Below are 18,282 nucleotides of genomic sequence, written 5' to 3'. Positions count from 1 at the left end.
TTGAGCAAGTATTAGTACCTCCAAAGAGTTCGGAATATCTCTAAGGAAGTATTTTTGAAAACAAAAAATAAAATCAAAATTAGATTGTTCTTATCAATTTTGTAATTCATATGAATGCTCTGAACTGCTTTATTTTGAAAGAAACATCAGAAGCTATTTTTCTTTTTATACATATATTACTACAAATTTTTTTATGTTTACCTTTCAGACAGAGAGACAGAGACACAGAGAGAGAGAGACAGACAGACAGACAGACAGAGAGCGGGTGTGGGGCACTGAGAGGGAGACACAGAATCCGAAGCAGGCTCTGTCAGCACAGAGGCCGACGTGGAGCTCGAACTCACCAACTGTGAGATCATGACCTGAGCCGAAGTCGGACGCTCAACAGACTGAGTCACCCAGGCGTCCCCTACAAATTTTTATTTTAAATATATTTAGAATCACTCAAGGCTGAGCTGTCAAAGACAGCTGACATACACAAAATCCTTTCCGGCATAAGACAATACCCCCACAATTACTAACTGCATGTTGTGATTGAATGGGGTTTGCCATTGACTAACCACCTGGTGGCAAACAGGAAAACTATAAAGCAAACTCTACCAAAAACATTCCCTACCACCGTAACCCTAAGGACTTTCTGGCCGCTAACCATCCATCTAGTAAGGACCTATTTATATGTGCTTGACTTTAATATACCATGAAAAGTTTGGGTTTTGTGGCTTTTTTTTTTTTAAGAAGGATTAGAAGACCCAAAAACTTATTAAACATTTGATTTTTAATTAGAACTTCCTTCCACTCCTTCACTTAACAGTATTGTCCAACTACGGCCGAACTTCACAGGGGCGGCTCCTATGGCTGATTTTAGTGTCAAACTACAACTTGACAGAGGTGAGCCGAACTTTAAGTTGTAAATCTAGTAACGACTAGGTTTGCCTCTATAACCCCAATGCCTGGCACAGTACCCGGCAAGGAGCAAGGGTTCGTAAAAGTTTGTTAAGTCAAACTGAGCTGAGAAATTGCTGTCCACGATAATATGCCCTTAGTCAGAAAATGTAACTGAATAATGAAACAGGGGAATGGCTGGCAAAGTAATTCTCTGTCGTTCTAAGATCGGCCTGAACATACAGAAAGAATAATGAATGATTCAGAGGGTATAAAAGTCAAAAACAGTAATGGTCTCAAATGATAGATCAAGAGTGAAGCCATGTAGTACAAAAAAAGTGAAACTAAAATGTAGGCAGAGGGAAAAAGAAGAGAAAAAGAACTGAAAGGTAAAAAAGAAAGCAGACAAAAAAAGAAAAAAAATTAGCAGACAAAATAGGAAACAAATAACACAACAGGGTCCAGCACTTTCCTTATGCCCCCACAGACAAATATGGACACCAAAATCCATGGGGCTGAAATCCATGGGGCTCTGTATGAGCGAGAGAGCATCCAAGGAAACAAGGTCAAATCAAGTATTAAGCCAGGATGCAGAAAGTAAATGGATTAACTTAAAAAATAACTATTGCTTATCAGTTTATGAAGGTATTATAGGTTTTTTAAATATATATTAAAAAATAATCTAATTATACTGTAGCACTTTCTAAAACAGCTAACAGCAAAGAGTCTATCTGTCCATCCATCCCTACCCCCCTACATATACACGCACTCATACATACAAAAACATATACATGCTCTTTTTCAACATTATTTGGATCATCCTATATAGAATTTTAGATCCTGGTTTTTTGTTTCAGCAGCAAACATTTTGCTATTTCATTAAAAGTAATCTTCAGAAGCATCATCAATAATTATATTACTACTGAAGTAATAATACATGCTCATGATGGATACACTCACAGTCCTGAGGATATGAACTAAGTCCTTATTTCCTATTTCCTATCTACCATTTCCACTTCTCATAGCTAATTCCTTTTATCAGTGTCAGTATTATCCTTCCAGGAATTTTCTTTATAGAAACATACATTTATGTCTACATATAAAGGATACATATTTAAATATATATTCTCTCAATTCTTACACAAATAGGTTCATCCTGTACACACTGTTTTTCAATTGGCTTTTTTTAGACCCAATAATGTATCTTAGAAATCTTTCCCTATCTGCACAGAGATCTTTCTCGTTTATTTAAGAATTACATGGCATGGATACGCCATAATTCATTTCACTATATGCCTCTTGATGAACATCTAAACTGTATTTTTTTGTTGTTGTTCTTACCAACAACATTCCAATGAATATCCTTTTACATATATTTTCATGATATGGTACTACTTTGTAGGATATGGGCCAAGAAAGCCTCCTCCACATACATTCTCTTAATTTTTTCTAATGCTAGTAAAGTTTTAGCATGTGATTTTTTTTTTTAATTTTTTTTTCAATGTTTTTATTTATTTTTGGGACAGAGAGAGACAGAGCATGAACGGGGGAGGTGCAGAGAGAGAGGGAGACACAGAATCAGAAACAGGCTCCAGGCTCCGAGCCATCAGCCCCGAGCCTGACGCGGGGCTCGAACTCACGGACCGCGAGATCGTGACCTGGCTGAAGTCAGACGCTTAACCGACTGCGCCACCCAGGCGCCCCAGCATGTGATTTTTAAACTGAGTTAGAATTTTTCATATATGATAACAAGTAGGCATCTAAATTTATTTTTCTTTAGCCAAATGTCTCAACACTAATTTCTAAGCAGCCATCATTCCCTCTACTTACTTGAATTATTGTTAAAAAATATTAAAGTTCCATATATCCTGCATCTGTTTCTAAATTCTATTTTGTTATACCAATCTGATTTCCTTTTTTTTTTTTTTTTTTTAACATTTACTCATTTTTGAGAGATAGAGAGTGACTGTGGGAGGGGCAGAGAGAGAGGGAGGCACAGAATCTGAAGCAGCTCCAGGCTCCAAGCTGTCAGCACACAACCCAAGGCAAGGCTTGAACCCACGGACCATGAGACCATGACCTGAGCTGAAGTTGGACGCTTACCTGACTGAGCCACGCAGGTGCCTCCCCAATCTGATTTTCTATTTGCATACCTGCACTGTTTTCATTAGTTTGATAATACATTTTAATATTAGATAAGAAAAGCCTCCCTTAATACTGCCCTTCAATTTTTTTAAATAGTTCTTATTCACTTATCCTTCTATGTGAACTACAGATCTGACAATTTCAAAAAACCCAACTGGGATTTAACTGGAACTGACATCTTTGAGTTAAGAATGTGGAAGTTCTCTCCATTTATTTAGGTCTTGTTTCATATCCTCCAAATACCATTTTTATTATTTTTTCCATGGAGCCATGTAACTTCCTTTTATTACACCTACTAGTTGTCTATTTCTACTTCAAAAATACGTATGTGCCCAGGTGCCTGGGTGGCTCAGTTGGTTAAGCATCTGACTTCGGCTCAGATCACGATCTCAAAGTTCGTGAGTTCAAGCCCCTCATCGGGCTCTGTGCTGACAGCTCAGAGCCTGGAGCCTGCTTCAGATTCTGTCTCCTTCTTTCTCTCTCTGCCCCTCCCCTTCTTGTGCTCTGTGTCTGTCTCTCAAAAATAAATAAACGTTAAACAAAAAATTTTTAAAAATATGTATGTGCCTTCGGGTGATTTTTTTTTGTTGTTTGCTGTGAGAGTAGAAATTTGTTGTTGGGTGTTTATGTGTTTGTTTCTGGATACCAGCAGTTAGAACAGTTTTTGTATTTGGAAAGACTCTCGACTGTCTAGGTCAATGCAAAAAAGAAAGAGGGCCCAACTTCCTACTGTACCAGCTGAAGGAGGCCAGACATGTCTCAGGCTCAACAAACTGGATGCTTCTACCCAGGACTTCAAATCCTGAGGAGATAAAGACAGATGCAGGGACACTTACAGAACACTGGCACAAGAATACAAACTCCAGCAGCTGCAGGCATGGTGACAAAGACAACAACCCAACCAGCCCCTTCCCTGGGTTTGTCGACGGGGTGCGCTCAGCTGCTTCATCTCTCCTGGTCCCTCCTGGGTGTTAGAGCCTGATTGCACAGCCTTCCTTCCCTTCGGCTCTATGACCTACCGCCTTACCACTTTCCACTTAATTCCCTTCCTTGTTTGAGTTATCAGGATTTCTGCTACTTGCAATCTAGAATATTAGCTAATAAATCATCCTTGCACTAGAGAATATTTTATTTGCTTCCCCTCTAGTGATTTTCCATATAGAAATCTGTAGGGGCGCCTGGGTGGTTCAGTCGGTTGGATGTCCGACTCTTGATTTCAGCTCAGGTCATGATCTCGCGGTTCATGGGATTGAGGCCTCTGTCGGGCTCTGTGCCGACAGCACCGAGATTGCTTGGGATTCTTTCTCTCCTCTCTCACACGCTCTCTCTCCCAAAATAAACATATAAACATTAAAAAAAAAAAAAATCTTGGGACGCCTAGGTGGCTCAGTCAGTTAAGCATCCTACTTCACCTCATGACCTCATGGTTTGTGAGTTCAAGCTTTGCATCGGGCTCTGTGCTGACAGTTCAGAGCCTGGAGCCTGCTTGGGATTCTGTCTCCTTCTCTTTCTGGCCCTCTCTTGCTAACACGGCCTCTTTTCTCTCATTCTCAAAAATAAACATTTAATGGGGCGCCTGGGTGGTTCAGTCGACTAAGCGTCCGACTTCGGCTCAGGTCATGATCTCACAGTTTGTGAGTTCGAGCCCCGCATCAGGCTCTGTGGTGACAGCTCAGAGCCTGGAGCCTGCTTCAAATTCTATGTCTCCCTCTCTCTCTGCTCCTCCCCTGCTCACGCTCGGTCTCTCTCTCCTTCAAAAGTAAATAAAAACATTAAAAAATAATAATAATAATAAACATTTAAAAAAATTTTAAAAATTAAAAAAAGACATCTTTAAATATACATATCTAGGTTAATAAACACAAAATTAAATTAAACATTTTCTCCAATTATTCAAATCCAAAACAACTTCTGACTTCTCTTACACAAGAATTCACCACTCCTTTTTATCTCCTGACTGTCCAAATTTCCCAGTCTCTAACATAAGATAGGGATATAATTCCTGTTTATTATAGAGTATTCTTTTACCACATAGACCTATTTCAAATATAGCTTCAGCTTATATTTTTGATCTTATAAAAATGTATTTGTCAGTTTTTTATATGCACATTTACATATTTAATGGTGTGTGGTCCTTACAGTAGTTTCTTTTTTTTTTTTTTTTTTAATTTTTTTTCCAACGTTTTTATTTATTTTTGGGACAGAGAGAGACAGAGCATGAACGGGGGAGGGGCAGAGAGAGAGGGAGACACAGAATCGGAAACAGGCTCCAGGCTCTGAGCCATCAGCCCAGAGCCCGACGCGGGGCTCTAACCCACGGACCGCGAGATCGTGACCTGGCTGAAGTCGGACGCTTAACCGACTGCGCCACCCGGGCGCCCCTCCTTACAGTAGTTTCAAACCACTACAACTTTAATGTTGTCAAGTTGCTGATTGTGGTTTGTATCTTAGAGTTCATCTTTGCATACTAGTTCTTTTTGTTGTTACTTTATATATGAGAACATCTTGCTGCTGCCCATGCTTAACAGTGTCCACTTGGCTGGGTATAGAAACCTTTGGTCCCCATTCTTCCCTATTCAACACTTTGTAAGACTCTGTTCTGCTATCTTCTGGTATTCTGTGTTCAGCAAATCCTGGTGATCCTGATCTTTGCTCCTCTTTACCAGGCCTAGGTTCAACGGTATAAGACAGAAAACTCATTGGGGCACCTGGGTGGCTCAGTCAGTTAAGCATCCGACTTCAGCTCAGGGCATGATCTCACGGTTCATGGGTTCGAGCCCCGCGTCGGACTCTTTGCTGAAAGCTCAGTGCCTGGAGCCTGCTTCAGATTCTGTGTCTGCCTCTCTCTCTGCCCCTCGCCCACTCGCACTCTGTCGCTCTCTCAAAAATAAACAAACATTAAAAAAACAAAAAACAGAAGACTCAAAGCAGCAGTGGCCTGAGCACAATAAAAAAATTTTCCTCCCTCTCATATGAAAGATGTAACCCATTCAGACTATAAAGGAGGATCCATGCTATTACGGGGTTCAGGATGTGCTTCCATCCTCAAGGTCACCTAGTATCCACGACAGCTTGATGGCACCAATCCACGTCCTTGACGAGAAGTAAAGGAAGGCAAGGGAAGGGTAAGATAGTGAGTGTACCAGTTTGGCTGGCACCTTTAGAGAACCTTCCTAGGAGCCCTGATTCAAAAGCTTGCAAGCAAAAGTCTCCCGAACCACCTTTAGCTATGTGGGAGGATGGGAAATACAGCCTGTGAGCTGCCAGGAACAAAATAAGGGTTGTCATGAAAAATGAAGAAGGGTCAAATGGATATCAGGTGGGCAAATAACTCTGTCACAGGAGACAATTTTTCTTCCTAGTCCTCACAGAATTTTTTTACAATTCATAAATATCTCCTGATCATATCTAAGAACAAGATTTTTCATTAATCTTATCTTAAATCCTTTTGATTTTCAGACCAAGGTCTTTTTGGGTTCTTTTCTCCTGTTTAAGTAGGCTTCTTTATTTACATTGTAATTATTGTCTGTTTCTCCCTGTATCCGTTTGCTAGGGCTGCCACGATAAGGTACCCCAGACTGGGTGGCCTAACCAACAGAAATGCATTTTCTTACAGTTCTGGAGGCAGGAAGTCGAGATCAAGAAGTTGGGACTTGGTTTCTTCTGACGACTCTCTCCTTGCCTCGTAGATGGTATCTCAGCACGAGATCTTCACAGGATCTTCCCTCTGGGTGAGTCTGTATCCAAATTTCTTCTTAAATAGACAACAGTCATACCGGAGTAGGGCCCACCCTAATGGCCTCATTTAACTTATTTACCTCTTAAAGGACCCTATCTCCAAACTAGGTACTTGTTTGAGTCTGAGGTACTTGCAGTAGGTACTTGCAGTTAGGTCTTGAAGACCTGAATTTTAGGGGGGGGGGGACACAATTCAGCCCAAAACACTATCATGTTAGTGTTGTTCTACAGAGTAACTAAAATCACTATTCTCCAACTTTCGTATCCACTATCTTTCTTTTATCATCCTGTCTTTATCCTCTGTATGATGAGGAAACTTTTCCCTCCTTATCACTGCTTCAAGTCTTCTCCCCAGTGCTTGAAACAAAGATTGAATTTCCCTACTTTGTCTCATTTGTTCTTATATTTTGTTCATGTTTAGTTCATTCTTTCTGCATCTCTACCAATTCCATTCTTACAGCTCTCCATTACCCTCTCACAGAAGCTATATGCTTGCTGCATACAGCCACAGAATAAGCACATTCAACAATAAGCACATATTTTGGTGGTTGACTAATGCAGGCTAGGCAGCCCAGGTGATCTTAGCTCAGTTCCACAGAGCTCTCATCCTCCTCTGGGCCTGATGCCATCCCGGAAACAGCAAAGACACAAGAGGGCATGTTCCCTGCCGCAAGCCCATTTCGAGCCCCTCTTTGTGGCACATGCTTAACAATAAGCAAAAGCAAGACCCCACCCCACCCCACCCAAAAAAAAAGTCACAAAAAAATCAAAGAACAGGAAATATACCTCTCTCACTACACTGGAGGAAGGAGTAGTAATTTTGAATAATCTCATCTATCACATCATCCTGTATCCTTTGGAAAACTCCAGCTTAAGCTTAAATTTTCCTGTTTTGATTTATAAACTTATTTCAAATAAATGCTCTTCTCTGAGACTTCAAGGTAATGCTTATTCTCCCTTATGTTATAGAATACTTTCACAGAACCCAGAGTATTTTTGGATTTTTTTTTAATCCTTACATGGGAAGGAATCTATTCATACCTGCTATTTACCACCACACACTGTGGAAGGAATTGCCTTAACACCGCCCCCACCCAACACTACTTTCCACTAAGGAACTAACATTCTATTCAGATACAGTGTTGAAGTTACTTCTCGGGTACATAACCCTCAGCTCAATTTGTGTGCCTGGCAGAAGATTTTCTAGTGCCCATCTGCGGAAACGAGATAGAAACTTCTCTTTCTGTCAGGCTCTTGGACTAAATTGAAGCATCACACACAAAGTTGGCAATTTTTGTCTGAAGAGGATAGGACTTCAAAGGCTTCCTTCCCAGCATGCACTGCTTCCAGTGCTCCTCTTGTCTGTAGCTGGATGAAAAAGTACGAGCACATGTATTTCGACAGGTACAGCTCAACTGCCCTCTGAGATCTGAGAGCTATTTTCAAGGAACGTTGGAAGGACTACGACATGCACAGCTATCTGGTACATGTTAATAACGTCAGTAGTCTACTGTCTTAACTCTCTTAAGACCTGGTCTTACTTCCTACCAGGTCTAAACTAACCCAGTGAATTTCTTGAGTCCACACCCAGGCCCTTAAGTACAGGACTATGCTACGATCAAGCCCAGGGATAAAAGAAAAGTGTTCTCTCTGAAGCTCCCCTGAACTATTCCAGAAAGAAGACTGTCTACAGCTGAACATGACCCCTAAGTAACAAAGAATCTTATAACTTCAGTCCATACACATATTTCTTAATTAGGCCAGCTGTACTGTATAACTTAAGGATCTTTTTCTCTCCCTTGTGAGATATATCAGAATATCTCTGATCCAGTACACACACAGGCCCACAGTACATGTTTCTTATCCATCTTTACATAAAAAGGTCATAATAAGTGTGCAATGAAGGAAGGAAGAAACTTGGGATGACAGCCTTTCAGAACATGGAGTATTTGCTATTACAAAACCATCTTATAGTTTCAGGGACAGTATGTTGAAAAGTAAGAAGCAAAACCAAGAAGCAAATCAAGTACAACAGTCTTCTGGGAAACAAATAATGGTCCTTGAACTTCTCCACTGCCACAAGGCACTGTAGCGAAGAGGCTCTTTAACCAACCTCACTCTCCCTTTCTCCTTGTTACGCTGCACAACTCGGCTGGTGGATTTGATGTACAGGTGCCGGTGCAGTTCATCTATGAGAACCAAGTGGAGGTTCATCTTCTTGCTGTGAAGCTCCAGCCTGAGGTCGCTCAGTCCTTCCACCTGGAGCAGGGGGCCCTCCAAAGACTCCACTGCTGACACCTGAAGAGAGAATAAAAAATGATTAAGTGGGACAACTACAAAACCTACCAATATTAGAAACACAAGAGACTATTTCTAAAAGAAAAAGAGAATTTATATGAACCCTACCAGCATACATCAGACTTTGAAGAGTATAACGTGGTTAGGCCTAGTTGTGCCTTTGAAGGTGCACCATCTAAGAGAAATAGTGAAGGAAACAATCTTGTTAAAGATAAACATTTGCAGCAACGTGGATGGAACTGGGAGGTATCATGCTGAGTGAAATAAGTCGGTCGGAGAAGGACAGATATCATGTTTTCACTCATATGTGGATCCTGAGAAAGTTAACAGAAGGCCATGGGGGAGGGGAAGGGGAAAATAAACAGTTACAAACAGAGAGGGAGGGAGGCAAACCACGAGAGACTCTTAAATACAGAGAACAAACTGATGGGGAGGTGGGGGAGAGGGGAAAGTGGGTGATGGGCAGTAAGGAGGGCACTTGTTGGCATGAGCACTGGGTGTTGTATGTAAGCCAATTTGACGATAAATTAAAATAAAAAAAGAATAGAGGAAAATTTTTCACTAAAAAAAAAAAAAGATAAACATAAAGGCATCTAAAGCGCCATAGAGCTGTATGTATCATTCATTCCCACACACACTGCCTGTTAACAGACACAAGTGTGATGGCCTCCCCGACCACATGATGTCATTCATTTCCTCACAAGAAGTCCACATACTAATGACTGAAATCAACTTTTAATCACATTTAGCGTTTTAAGACTAAGACTAAATAAAAGCACACTACATGAGGGGCACCTGGGTGGCTCAGTCGGTTAGGCGGCCGACTTAGGCTCAGGTCATGATCTCGCGGTCTGTGAGTTTGAGCCCCGCGTCGGGCTCTGTGCTGACAGCTCAGAGCCTGGAGCCTGTTTCAGATTCTGTGTCTCCCTCTCTCTCTGACCCTTCCCTGTTCATGCTCCGTCTCTGTCTCAAAAATAAATAAATGTTTAAAATATAAAAATAAAACATAAGAAAAGCACACTACGTGAATGTTTAAATAATTCTCACTGTGATCATGAGGCAGAGCTTGGTTAGCCTAAGTCTACATGTGTGCCTACATACAGACAGCTCTTGCTCGCTCTTCCTCGTACACACATACACAGAGGTAAATGCATTTTTGACATGAAAGCTACGAGCAGAAAATAACAGTCATCACCTCTCCTTGACCTGATCCAGTTCGACAGAAGAAATGGGATATGAACAGTGAAGAGAAGATAAACTACAGAGAAGGAAACGCTCCTGGTGTGACGTGCAATTTGGGAGATTTTAAGACAGAAAAGATTGGATGAATAAAAATGGAATAGGAATACCTCCAACAAATGAAGATGAGGGCCTCGGGGAGTGTGGAACAACTCACTTTGAAACCACAGTAGTAACTGTAAAGGGGGGGAAATAAAGTATGTTTCATATGATCCCATTTATCCACGGATGTAAGATTATATTTGTCTTTCCATATAGATCTAGATTTTTAAAAATCTTTTTAATGTTTATTTACTTTTGAGAAAGAGAAAAAGAGAGAGAGAGATCGCAAGCGGAGGAGCAGAGGGAGAGGGAGACACAGAATCCCAAGCAGGCTCCAGGCTCCAACCTGTCAGCACAGAGCCCGACGTGGGGCTTGAACTCAAGAACCACAAGATCATGACCTGAGCCAAATTCGCACACTTAACCTACCAAGCAACCCAGGCACCCCAAGATCTAGATTTTTTAAAGAAAATAACAAGGTGAAGAATATATTCTTACTATTCCTTAGGAGAAAAATAAAAGCAAGAGAGAAACACAAAGAAGAAAATAATAATAAGGAAAAGGGAAAAAATAGTTTCAAACAGAGGGAGGGAAAATAAAGGACTCTTAAATACAGAGAACAAACTGAGGGTTGATGGGGGTAGGCCACTGGGGGGTAAGGAAAATGGGTGATGGGCACTGAGGAGGGCACTTGTTGGGATGAGCACTGGGTGTTGTATGTAAGCAATGAATCACGGGAATCTACTCCCGAAACCAAGAGCACACAGTATACACTGTATGTTAGCTAACTTGACAATACACTATATTGAGTAAAAATAAAATAAAACAAAACAAAACAAAATAATAATAATAGAAGTAGTAGTGTAGTAGGAGTAGTAATAGAAAAGAGAGGACTACAAGCTGAACTCAGAGGGAGAAGAGCCCTACCCAGCTCCCCAAAGGGATTCCTATGCTATGACTATTCCCTGCTTAGGTTATACTTGTAAATATCCCTAAAAGGTACAGAGAAAGGCAATAACTGGTAATACTTCAAGGTACAAAGAGTGGATGTAATTAGGGAGATAAACATGCTCCTAAAAAGTAAGGCGTTTAAATAAAAGCAATAGATAACGAAAGCCATGAAACGTATCAATGATCAAAAGTGCTGATCACAGACCTACACCAGTGCACAACGTCACTGAGGAGCACGTGGGCAGCGAATACAGAAAGTCTGGGAGCCGCCAAATACAAACTGGCCTGAGGTGGGGGAGGAAAATGCAACGGCTTACCCACAAACACAGCACTTGTTTTGTGATGTGCTATATAATCAAATGTCAGTAGCAAGTAAGTCTCCTTAAGTTAACCAAGCAAGAAGGAAGGAATGAAAAAGTGGCAAGCCCTGAGCCAGCTCTGCCCCCGGAAGCCTGCCAGTTCATTTTCATGCTGACCCATAACTGCCCCTGTGACAAGAGCCCCTGGGCCTCATGCGAGCTGCCAACAATTCCAAATGGAAAAGCAGCTTCGCAAAATGACCACTGTGTCCCCAAGGAGGAAAAACAACAACAAATTCATTTACACTTATGCTCTAAAATGGATTTTAACTCGGGTCTGTAACAGAGAAAAGAGGATGCATTAACCTTTAGTGACATCGAGATCCAGAAAATGAAAAATAATTTGGTAAGCCACTGGCCCATCATGTAGCCTTATCCCTTAAGGTAATTAAATCCAGCTGAGATATTTAAGCTTAAAAACCACCCACTGCACATCCACACTCAATTTGTTTGTAGGAATTTGCATGAAGATTTTTAACCCAAACAGTTCATGTTCCCAAAACAAAATTATAGGATAATGTCAACTTTCAAAGCTACTTAATTGAAGTTTGTTTTTGTTTTTGTTTTTTTAATATAAGTAAAGCACTTAACACAGTGCCTGGCACATACTGAGTGCTCATTGGAATTAGACATGAGATTTTTAACAGAATCTATTTATTCTGTGGTTAAAGAAATCTCATGGGGTGTTACTAACATGTGCTAATGCTACTGTTTTCAGTAAAGTGTCGTTTCCATTACAAGCATTTGGATGACAAATTTTCTGAATATGTCTTCTTGACCCAAAATACAAGTACAATTTATATATATATAATCAAGAGTAATTTTACAATTTCAAAGATTTGAAAACCATACCACAGGGAAGACAGCACGCTTATTTTTATATGAAAATACAGTGCTCCAATTTCCTGGCCTTCACTTATTAAAAGCTATAATTATGAAAGCTAGGCAAGGGCACTGTCTTCCCCCACTCTAACCTTACTGAGTGGTACTAAAACAGATTTTAAGAAAATAGTTATCAGTGCAACATGTGATCTCTAGAACATCAGTTCATAGAAACCTGACATTTATCTTACCTGGTTTCAAGAAGCTTGTAGCATAACATTTATACATAAGCAAAACTTGGTGAGGCAGAAAACAGCCAATCCATCCAAACATCACTGATGGTCAATTCTGCTGTATGGGGGATGGGGGAAACCTGGTTTCCAGGCATTTACTAACATTCAGGCTTTATTAGAAATCATTAAATATCTTTGGGGTGCCTGACTGGTTCAATTGGTACAGCATGCAACTCTTGATCTCAGGGTTGTAAGTTCAAGCCCCACATTGGGTCCAGAGATTAAAGATAAAATCTTAAAAAATATATATATTAAATATACATCCACGTTTAGATATGCATAACTACTGGTAAAAACACAACTAAAGAGTTTGGGTTTTTTTTAATGTGGTCATTTTATGAATCATTTCACTGTTTCCCAAATTTAATGTCTACAGAGCACTTTTTTTTATTTAATGTTTATTTATTTTTGAGACAGAGATTGACAGAGCATGAACGAGGAAGGGTCAGAGAGAGAGGGAGACACAGAATCTGAAGTAGGCTCCAGGCTCTGAGCTGTCAGCACAGAGCCCGATGCGGGGCTCGAACTCACAGACCGTGAGATCATGACCTGAGCCGAAGTCGGCGGCTTAATCGACTGAGCCACCCAGGCGCCCCTACAGAGCACTTTTTAAATAACACTAATGAACCATTAACAAGAATTCAAGAGATGAGGTTGGATTAAAGTAGCAACAAAACGGTCTCACAGGTGAGTTACTATGAGAAATTATTGAAATTGGGTTCTTAAATGTGACATACAACATCAAATAAATATATATTCTTACCAAACAAGACATACCAGATGAAAAATCAAATAGACAGCATTCAGGACAACAGTTCACTAGTAAATGCTGTCTATACCTCTACTCACAGATGGAATAACATGCATTCATACCCCAAATGATGTCTAGATGACCCTCTAGAAATCTCAGACAGGCCACACCATTTCTTAAGGGTAGATGGCCATATAATGAGCCAATTAAATGTATTTGGAAGTTTTCTTACACATATTTTCAGAAATAAAATTGGAGGGTTGAGGGAATTTTTTCATACAACATCTATTATTACCCAAAAGAACATTAGTGTTCTACTCACCACAGTTGGAAATGGCTTTGATAACAGAACTCTGCTTTGGAGTTGAAAAATATTTCCTTTAGGATAAACTTAAAAAAAGGTGGGGGGGGCACCTGTGTGGCTCAGTTGGTTAAGTGTCTGACTCTCAATTTCGGTTCAGGTCATGATCTCACCGTTCATGAGATCAAGCCTGGTGTCAGGCTCTATACGGACAGTGCGGAACCTGCTTGGGATTCTGTCTCCCTCTCCCTCTGCTCTGCCCCCACTTGCATGCACGTGCTCTCTCTCAAAATAAACTTAAAAAAAAAAAAAGGAAAAAAATATTTCCTTTAGGATTATGAAAATAAGCAAGCATTCACCAAATGTTTTCATACATGATACTGAACAGGACGGCATGTTTTGCTATTAGAAACCTATGCACTGAAGAACAAAGAAATCCCAAAAACTGTTTCCATAACTCAGTAAGTATGCAACAGTTACATTTAAAATGTACACAATCAAGAATTGTCTGGTATTTCAAAAAAGTTTACCGTGAGTTGACAGATAAGTTTACAACAAAAGCCATCTTTGTAATTACGAACTACAGAGCCCTTAAATTTTCTTTCCCAAATGTCTATTTCTCAATTTCCTTCTAGTTTATTTTTTTAATGTTTATTTATTTTTGAGAGAGAGAGAGAGAGAGAGAGAGAGAGAGAGAGAGAGACAGCACAAGTGGGGGGAGGAGTAGAGAGAGAGGAAGACACAGAATCCGAAGCAGGCTCTGAGCTGTCAGCACTAAGCCCAACGCAGAGCTCGAACTCATGAACCACGAGATCATAACCTGAGCCGAAGTCGGATGCTTAATCGACAGAGCCACCCAGGTACCCTTCAATTTCCTTCTAGTTTAAAGTAGGAAGTTCTTATTTCATAGTTAAGTGTTCATCTTCTGCTAGCCTCACTCAAGTTGATTAGGTAAAAAGATCTAGTTTTGTGCTTTAATATGAACCACTTGAAATGTTTTGGAGGAAAGTTGGCCATTCTCAACATTCAGGTGGCTTCACCGAAGAAAGACTGGTTTATTATCATTTTTATATTATTATTTCAGTCGGGGGAGAGGAGAGACACAATGGCAACTGACATTAGTAGCCATCTAACTAAACCACCTGTCAGCTAAGGAAAATGCTTGTTTTGGCAATAATGTTCCCTAAAGAAAGCAAATGTGTTGCCACTGTTGAGCCTAGAACAAGTATTTCCTTCAGGACTCTCATAATTAAATGGTTCCAAAATGTTTTATCACTTTTCAATAGGTCTGTATGCCTCCCTTAAGGAAGTACTTTTCGAGTAAGACATAACCATTCTGCAAATGTTGCCTTGGATCAACTTACAGAAGCGTATCTTTTTAGATATGAAATTAGGCTATTCCAGAGAATGGATACCCTCTCCCTTCCTATACCACCACGAGTTAAACCTGTTGAACAGACTCAACTAAGAACACCAAAAAACCTCGGCTATGAACAACAAAAGAAGCAGGCCTTGGAATCTGACATTTACTTAGTGTCCAGGCCACTGGCCAGCTGCCACCTGGGCCCCTGAGCTGCTAGAAGGCAACCTCTGGTGGCTTCAGCCCTGCTCCCCAAGACAACCCTATACCCAGAAGTATCCACATAGAGGGCTCAAGGAGTCCTAGATGGGCATAAGAAGTATTCCTCTGGACGCAGAATGAGCCAAACCCACCTTTACACAATCAGGAAAATGTTTATCACCAAGAACTCCAGATCAATCACTTACCAAACATTGTCATTTTGCTATACCACAGTGCCCAAAGCAGTAGTTTGGTTATCCGACAGAAATTTTAAAAACCCAAAAACCAAAACAACAACAAAAACAACAACAACACACAGCTTTAAGCCCCTCCCCCAAACAAAATCACAGTCTTTTTCATGTATTAGTTTGAAATCGGAACCTTAGGAAACTGTTTCTTACAAGTCAAAAATGATCCAGTATTGGCTGTTTCATATGATTTAATCCAACAGTTTTAGGAGATCTGAAAGCTTTGGTGCATCTAGGACATCACAGTGCTGTTTGTAGAACACTGTGGCCTTGATAGAACCTGTGTTCTATAGGGTTAACTGCAGCAGAGAACCTAGGAAAATTTCAACTAGCAGAATATTATATATGTGTGCGACATAAAACCACAAACATGTGACCCCCAAAGGATTTTGCTGATCAAAATCCTGTTAAATATAAACTTAGTAACAACCTCCACTCGGCTTGTGTTTAAAACATGACAGCAGCCACCACAGGGGACATATGTAGAAGATGGCTTAGACTGCTCTTCATACAAAAATGGTTAGGGGAGCGGGGGAGGGAAGTCGGGAGGCAGGGTAAGGGGCATAGAAAGCAGAATAAGGGAATGCCTGCAAGGCTTAGAGGAGTCTTCGGGGATCTATAGGAAAAACAGAATCCCTGATCCCAGCTTTACTGGAGAAGATTTGGCTCCCTAGGGTTCTGCTTTGCCACAGCCTGCAGGCCCCCGAGCTATTGACAGTTGGAACTTAAGACAGACTTCCCAAGAAAGCTGCATCACAGGAGCAAGGCCAAGCGCCTGGAGCATGAACACTTTTTTCCACCCTAAGTCCTCAGCCTGAAGCCAACCCAGTGATCCAATCAGGCAATCAAAAATGCCCATTCTTAAAGTCATCTGTGAACAGAATATTGATCAGCCCCATTCAGGTGCCCCTTCTCCCTCCAGAAACCCGATACCTATAATGCAGACTCAGCATGCTCTCACACCATTAAAAACAGGATGCTGTCTACTTCCATTCTGCTTTCATTACTGCTAGGGTTATTACATGTTTTTATTTAATAAACCTTCATCAGTTCAAATGAAGGGCTGTTATTAGTTGTGCTAACAGCCAAATGATAATGCTCCAGAGAGATATCAGTGCTTGTTGGTGCATTAGCAAAGAGAGGAGAAGGGCTGAGGTCAAGCATGTGTCAATGTAAATGAGGTGATATTAGGTAGTAAAGGCTTAATGCAATAGACTGCCGGGGAGCTAATGGAATTTACAGGATACAGCAAATGAGATGAAGTTATTGATAAGTGAATGAGCGGAGGGGGGCCTGTAAGATAAAGCGCTGTCAAAGAAAAGCCCATTTACTTGTGAATTTCTTCTTTAAACTATCTTCACAACTATCTTAGAAAACAAAACTCACAAGAGATCAAATGTGACTTCTGATTTTAACAAAGAGCTCATCCTACCACTGCTGTGACACATAGACTTGGTTTAAAAGCATACCATTTGACTAAGCTCTTTCTTAAGTCTTCTTTGGGGATCCCCCCAACTTCTTGGTTTTCGTTTTTTCTTAAACATCAGGGCCTTCTACCACAAATAATTCCCATAATTTAAGCAGAAATCTTTGGGGGTTTTTTCCTCTTGTCAAGTAGGGGTGTTCAGATCTAAGATATTCCATAAGCCCAAGTCTAAAAGAATGACAGTATCTGAGAAATGAAATGTTGAGTTTTCTATTACAAGAGACATTTAAAGGCTGTCAGGACTGGAGTCCTACCCCAATTTCACAGATTAAGGAAAAAAAAAAAGTGAGGCCTAAGGCCCAGGAATGTATTTTTCTTAACCTTTATTTTTAATTCCCAATTATAAAAATACATGATCAAGAAAACTCAAAAAACACAAAATCCCAAAGGAAAAAGATGGTCCACATTTCAGGTAAAATACTCAGGTAAAATATGTTTTAATCTGATTCCTTCCAAATGATTTCCATACAAAGTTTTGAAAAAGTATTATTATTTTTAAATAGGCTTTTTCCATTTGGCAATACATTGGGAACATCTGCCCATTACCAAATATATTTTTAGCATTCATACTACTCCATAAAATGAATATTCCCCAAATGATTTAAACCACTTCCCCATACAAAGTAGTTGCTATATTCTTTTACTTTCACAAATCTTTCTGTGATAATTATCCTTGTATAGATTTTTTTATCACATAATTAAACTGCTTAACTCTTAACATTCTAGAAGTAGAATTCCAAGTCCAAAGTAATGCACATATTTAGGGCTTCTAATACATAATGCCAAATTTGGAGCCTTATTTGTTCTAAATCAACTTACAACAGATCAGTTCATAATTACTTTCCTGATGAAATTAAACATACCTAACACCTTAAGTGAAAGTTAAAATGTCAATTGCTTATGGGCAAGATTGCACGTGCACACACACACACACACACACACACACACACACACACCCACCCAATGGGGAGCCTGGGTGGCTCAGATGGTTAAGCAGCTGACTCTTGGTTTCAGCTCAGGTTATGATCTCAAAGTTTTTGAGTTCAAGCCCCACATCAGGCTCTGTGCTGACAGCACAAAGCCTGCTTGGGATTCTCTGTCTCCCTCTCTGCCCCTCCCCTGCTCAGTCTGTCTGTCTATCTGTCTGTCTGTCTGTCTCTCTCTCT

At 40.3% G+C, this 18,282-nt stretch overlaps 1 protein-coding gene across 2 annotated transcripts in view; it reads right to left on the bottom strand.

Annotated features, from left to right (window-relative positions):
• Positions 1–18,282, bottom strand: part of EXOC4 (exocyst complex component 4) — a 756,122-nt gene that overhangs the window by 693,829 nt on the left and 44,011 nt on the right. For both annotated transcript variants that reach the window (XM_047095756.1, XM_047095757.1), the window contains exon 4: positions 8,879–9,063. In XM_047095756.1, coding sequence (XP_046951712.1) covers positions 8,879–9,063 — 185 coding nt within the window. The remainder of the gene's footprint in view (positions 1–8,878; positions 9,064–18,282) is intronic.

The sequence above is a fragment of the Lynx rufus genome, unplaced genomic scaffold (assembly GCF_022079265.1).
Source record: "Lynx rufus isolate CCGP_SWC_20201006 ecotype Redwood Valley unplaced genomic scaffold, mLynRuf1.p SCAF_4, whole genome shotgun sequence".
NCBI lineage: Eukaryota > Metazoa > Chordata > Mammalia > Carnivora > Felidae > Lynx > Lynx rufus.
This window is presented reverse-complemented; position numbering and strand designations above follow the sequence as displayed.